The sequence below is a fragment of the Triticum urartu genome, chromosome 7A (genome assembly GCF_056163025.1).
Source record: "Triticum urartu cultivar PI428250 chromosome 7A, HENAU_Tu73, whole genome shotgun sequence".
Taxonomy (NCBI): Eukaryota; Viridiplantae; Streptophyta; class Magnoliopsida; order Poales; family Poaceae; genus Triticum; species Triticum urartu.
Window position 1 is genome coordinate 50659903 of NC_141879.1, and position 6383 is coordinate 50666285.

A 6383-nucleotide genomic window follows, 5' to 3' on the forward strand; every position below is an offset into this window, starting at 1 on the left:
ACAAATCCAGTACTACGTATTCTTGCTCATCTAAAAATATACTCCGTATTTTATAGGTAAGAAAAAACCGATGTCCGGCTTAGAAATCCTCCTTGGGACATGCCTAAGCTAACATATTTTCTTTTTCACCCGCAAACAATTTTTTTTCTTGTTCCCGTGAAAAAATTATTTTGCTCTAAAGAGAGGGGGTGCGCAGGTTATGTCTCCAATTAGTATTTCAAAAATGCCCCTAGACTCGAGAGCAAATTACGGAACGTCTGCCACTGAGTGTATATTCGCACTTTCCTCCCTCGATTTTCCTCTCCTCTCCCGGCTCGTCTCCATCCGCGACGGAGCGGCGGCCTAGGGTTTGCGCCGCGCCGCCGCCCGCGCCGCCCTCCCCGCCGCCCAGCCCTGCCCGACGCCAGCTGCCTCTCCGAACCCGCCGAAGAGCGCTGCGCCTCCCGAGGACCAACGGAGCCGGTCCCGTCCGTGCCCCCCCTCCCCGGCGAAGCCTAAAGGTGATTTCTTTTTCTGGTCGTGCTTGTATCTCCTGAAAGATCAGAAGGAATTGCACCCCTCTGTTGCTCGTGTGTAAGAAATTCTATGCCAACTTGTCATACAATTGGTGAATTATCTGAAATTTCATCTTCAATCCAACCTCTGTTCTAGAGTTCGTATTCTTCTGAACCAGAAATCCTTGGAGCCTCTTGTTTGCACAATTATTCTATGAAGAGAAAATGAATTATATATGCGGAGTTAAATATTTGAAGGGGGAATAAACTTTATGGTATATATACTTTCCAGTACCAGAATGTAATTTCTTCTTCTAAAATGCAGTGTCATTGCGGAACAACAGAGGAAGCATGACGGAGGGTGGTATTGTGGTGGCCATCTGCCAGCACGGCGGGGAGTTCACCTCTGGCCCCAATGGGAATTTGGTCTACAAAGGGGGGGAAGCGCACGCCGTTGACGTCTCTCGGGAGATGCCACTGGACATCTTCAAGGATGAGGTGTCCAAGGTGTTCCATGTCGATGTCACTGACATGTCGTTCAAATACTTTCTGCCGAACAACAACAGAACGCTCATCACAATCTCATGTGACCGAGATTTGCAACGGATGGTTGATTTTACTGCTAGTGCTGCGCAAGTAGACGTTTTTGTCATTAGTACAGGGGAGAACAGGTATTTCTTCTTCTACTGTTTTGTGTAGCCTTTTTATAGTTCATCTAGAAGAGCCAATATCAAGTATCTCTGATGCGACTGACATTTTTGTTATACTGGGTAACTAGGAGTGTTGTAACTTACACTGGAGCTTCCACTGTTAAAGCTGGATCTAATGCACAGGGTGACAAAAGGAAAAGGCCAGCTTCCAAAAACAAGTAGGTGCTACTGCTCTGATTCTGTTTTTCTAATGTTATTAGTTATTACTCTTTCACATTATACTCAATGGTCTCTGTGTGTGTGTGTCCAGGGTATCCAAAAGTAACAAGAAGATTCCAAATGCTAACGGTGCTGCAGTTCAAGCTAATACCCATGATTTCAATCAGCCAAGACCGGTGGAGACTTTAAATGATTACAACGAGTACATTTCTATTGCTACATCTTTGCATTTCTGTTGTGCCTTTGTTGCTACCTTATGACATGTACCTTGGTTACAATCTATTGTGCCCTTCAAAACAGAAACAGGAAATTCAGAATCCCTATTTTTTTAATGTAGCCTTTCTTCAGTCAATGAAATATATGCCTACTTAAAGAGGTGCAGATTGTCAAGCTGTGGTTATCATAGAAAATTAAACCCTACATTATTTGCTGGAGTATTTAGTTCTGCCACCGATACCATCATTTTCATTTATTCATGTTTGGTGAAATCTCTAGTTAAATCTCGCCAGCACCTTGGTTTATAGCATCATTTTGTCTATGAAACATGTCATATCTTCACTAATTTCTGTCTGTCCCTTCCTTTCAATTATGGCAACTGCTAATTCATACCTACTAGTAGCCCATGTTATAGCTGTTTCTTTTACCTAGTTTCCCGTGACACTTTCTGCGGTTCGCATTGTTATTTGAATGGTTCCATGTTCTGATTGCGTGCCTTAGGTGATTTTTTTTTTGCAGTCTCTGTATTTTTCTGTTACTGCTACTTTTGTTGTTCCTCTTTCATTTGAAGGAGTTACAGATTTGTTTTTATGAACCCTACTTTGTGATCAGTTAATGCTTAGTGAACTGTTAGTTCATCATAGATAGATGCCCCTCTTCCAGCCACATGATTACGTATATGTTATCCGTTGGTTGGACTGTTATGCACGATTACTTTACTTGTAGATTGTAAGGACTAAGGATCAATCATTTTACTTGTGATGTGATGCTGTTTGAAACAAATAATTTATTGTCCTTGATGAAACTAGGGATTTTCAACTAGAATTTGGACGTGATGTTACCTTTGCCACCACAGCTGAAGCTGTTTCCTCTGCTCCAGAGGTTATGAATCAGGAGAAGCTTGCTCTCGTTGATACCACACAAAGGTAGTTATCTAGTCAAGTTATGTCTTGTGCTTTACAAAGTTCGTAAAAATCAAAAAATGTAAGTTCCAACGATGCTTGCATGGCTTTTGCAGGGAACTAATTGGGCCTTTTGATGATTCAATCAATGCATATGATGGTTCGGAGATAATAATAGATCCTCCCCAGGAACTTACCAGTAACCCCACTATGTTCTGGGATGACATTATTAAAGGTGTTGGTCAAGAATTTGATAACGTGAAGGATTTCCGAGCTCAGTTGTGCAAGTATTCCATCGCGAAAGGATTTGCGTACCGGTTCATAAAAAATGAAACCACCAGAGTGACTGTGAAGTGTGTTGGGGATGGCTGCACCTGGCGATTGCATGCATCTGAGTCATCTCGTAGCAAGAAGTTTGTTATCAAGAAAATGACTGATGTGCACACATGTGGAGGAGAAGGTGGAGAGGGTCAGCGGCGAGCAACAAGGCAGTGGCTGACTACCATCATTAAGGAGAAACTGCGTGTGAATGCATCACTCAAGCCGAAGGACCTTGTCAAAGAAATATATGAAGAATATGGAGTTCTGCTGACCTATTCACAGGTTTGGCGGGGTAGAGAAGTGGCACAGAAGGAGATGTTTCATGTTATGAGGGAGACATTTGGCCATTTGCCCTGGTACCGTGATAGACTTTTTCAGACTAACCCAGGGAGCTCACTTGAATTGTCTCAGACAGTGGATACACGCCGTGTTTTTATCGCATTCCATGCTTCTTTACACGGTTTTGCAAATGGGTGCAGGCCCCTCCTTTTTCTTGACAAGGTTCCGCTCAAGGCCACAAATGAGTACAAGTTGCTGGTTGCGGCTGCAGTTGATGCAGATGATGGTGTCTTTCCAGTGGCATTTAATGTGGTTGAAGATGAAAGTTATGACAGCTGGGTTTGGTTCTTGATGCAGCTGAGGATTGCTCTCCAATATCACAGCTACCCATTCAATGCTATGACATTCTTGTCCAATGGACAAAAGGGTCTGGATGCTGCTGTCCCACATGTGTTTGAAGATAGCCACCATGCCTTCTGTTTACATCATATCATGGAGGAATTCAGAGGAGAACTGAGGAAGGGACCATGGTCGCAACAGATAAGAGATGCGATGGTCGAAGATTTTACTCGTGCGGCCGAAGCATGCAGCATTGATGAGTTTAATGCATCAATTGAGAGCATAAGGAATATATCCACTGAAGCTGCCGACTGGATCATTGCGAGTAAGCCAGAGCATTGGTCAGATGCCGTCTTCACGGGCTGTCGGTATGACCATTTCTCATCAAACATTGTTGATGCATTTAATAACTGGATACCAACAAAGAAGGAGGGGTCCATGGTGCTGATGATAGACTCTCTGAGAATAAAAATAGCGGAGATAATGGAAGCAAGGCGTGAAGCCTGCAAGTCATGGGAAGGGCCTTTAACACCTTCCATGGATTTCAAAGCGCAGGGTGAGATGTCGAAGGCTAGTAAGCTGACCGTGCTGTGCTCTTCCGAGACTGTGTTTGAAGTGCGGGGCAGTGGTATTTTTGTTGTTAATCTTGCAAATTGGGAATGCACATGTCGGAGGTGGCAACTTTCTGGCCTCCCTTGTATGCATGCTGTTGCTGTGTTTAACAGGATTGGACGATCTTTCTACGACTACTGTTCCAAGTTTTTTAAAATAGAGAGCTACCATATGACATATTCAGGAACAATCCTCCCAATTCCTGACATGGATACCTTTGATTTTAGTGCCGGGGCAACGATCCCACCTCCCAAGCCACGCACATCAGATAAACCAAGAAGAAAGAGGTTTAATCCCAACAAGGTAACCACTCTTATACGGCTCTGTAGCAGGTGCAAGCAGGCTGGCCACAACAAGGCAACGTGTGAAGCTCTTCTGTAGACAAAGCAAATTCTTCATCTGCAGTATGTATAGCAGGTATATCTTGTCTTTTGCCGCACATTTTCTCCAATAAAATAACCACTTCCCTTGATCTATCCAGTTCGAAACGTTCTGTTCAAATTGGTCAATTTTGCTGGAAAAGTGACATCTTAAATAGTGGATGGAATTCTTCAGTGATGTTCACAGTGATTATTGTAATGAAACAAGCCCCGCACTGACTCAAACATCAATGTGGATAGTTGAGGGTGCATGCAATTAAATGGTATTGGAGTTCAGGATATGATTTGACTCAGAGAAGCAATATTCCTAGGATTTAAGAGGGGGCAAACCATTGCATAGCATTTGTCAATTGCACACTGTTTTTATTGATATAAAATCGATCTGGTTTGCCTTGCATATTCTCTCTCGGTAGAATCCTACTGCTGAACTAACTGCTTTCCACTGGTAGCACAGAGGATCACACCGATGAATGGAATTCAGACTGCTGTTGTTTGTCCAACCTGCTTGGCTAATCAAACAACGTTTTTATGGGTGCAGGTTCACTTGGAGGTCCGATGTGGTGAAAGAGAGTTCATGGTAGTGGGCTCTGTATTTAGATGGAAGGACGGAGATAACACGACATCATTCGATATGATTTTGTTTATATGAAGGGTGTAACTTAAGTTCTGTAGCAATGGACTAGAGATGATGATCCGGTGCTATCTTCTGGACAGTGTCGACTGAAAACAGAGTAGTCGATGGTTAGCTGTTTAGTTATAGCTGTAGGTTCAGTTATTTTATCCTAGTGTCATAGTATTATTCTCAAATTCTTGTGTATGTCATAGTTCTTGTAGTCAGTTATTGCTCTGCATAGCAGCTGTCTATTGTGGCCAGGATCACTCTTCCTTTTAGTCCATCAAGCTTTGCTCTCTGTTCTGCTGGGATCATGTATAGCAGATAATAATGATTCTGTGAGCACTTTGGAAGTATATACATTCTCATGATTCGTGTGCAAAGACTAACTGAATCCTGAAACATAATTCTGCATTGGATGAAGTATTCCAAATTTTAAAATGAGTAAATGATCCATGTACTGTTAAGTACATTCAATACTACAAGGAACTCAAGCTCTGTGATTTTTGTATGTATGACAGCATAAATCTGTTTTGTTGTAAGATAAGAGAATGATTCTTTGGATTTGAAGACTGCACCGATTCTCCTCATCGGTGTCTGGAGCAAGCTTCTCTTGCTTTTCTTTAGTTGTGTGCGAGCTTTAGCACCAGTATGCGACAATAGAGTGGCACTGTTGTTGGAGATGGTATTGGTTTGGGCATCCAATGAGATCTATGGTGAGCAGCAATTGCTAAATTAGAGATGAGCAGTAGGATAAAAGGTTCATGGGGACATGAACTATGTACGCAAAATCATTAAAGGCGATGATTTCCTGCATTGAATACTAAAATATTTTTTTATAAGGATCTCTTCCTGCTAAATCTTCTTCGCCTTCTTAATAGGGGATCTACCAAAGGCGATGGCTCCCCTTCGAATACAACCAGGAAGTTCGTTGAACCCTCTAGAACATTGCTTTGAACAAAGTTCTGTAGCGCTAGAGATGTTGTCAGCGGACTTGTTGTAGAACTACTCCCTCGCTACATGATCGGGCAAACGTACTTACTGAAATCTCATGGGCTATTCTTTATTAAACCCAATGACATCTGTATCAGTTTTTGACAACGCGTTGTTCAGTGTTTCCCGACACCTCTAATGCCCATGAGTAATTCAGGAGCAAAGCAAATGATGACAAGATATGGCACATTATTTAGGTAGGAAGGAGAGCAAACCGATAGTTCAATGGCATGGGTATGAGCAAGAATGATATGTTAGGATCTCAAACTGCACTATCTCTATTGCTAGGCAGTATATAAATATAGGCATTTGGTAGGTATGTCATGACTTCATCGCGAATAACTGTGCCTACTTTCTATATATGT

At 42.4% G+C, this 6383-nt stretch overlaps 1 protein-coding gene across 1 annotated transcript; it reads left to right on the forward strand.

Moving 5' to 3' along the window:
• Positions 1 to 276: 276 nt before the first annotated feature.
• On the forward strand, positions 277 to 5408 carry LOC147957606 (uncharacterized). The gene is made up of 7 exons (XM_087534432.1): positions 277 to 500; positions 820 to 1165; positions 1273 to 1362; positions 1455 to 1565; positions 2389 to 2505; positions 2598 to 4449; positions 4951 to 5408. Exons 2-6 carry the CDS (start codon positions 846 to 848, stop codon positions 4411 to 4413), a joined length of 2454 nt encoding a protein of 817 aa, XP_087390558.1. The 5' UTR covers positions 277 to 500; positions 820 to 845; the 3' UTR covers positions 4414 to 4449; positions 4951 to 5408.
• The last annotated feature ends 975 nt before the right edge of the window (positions 5409 to 6383 follow it).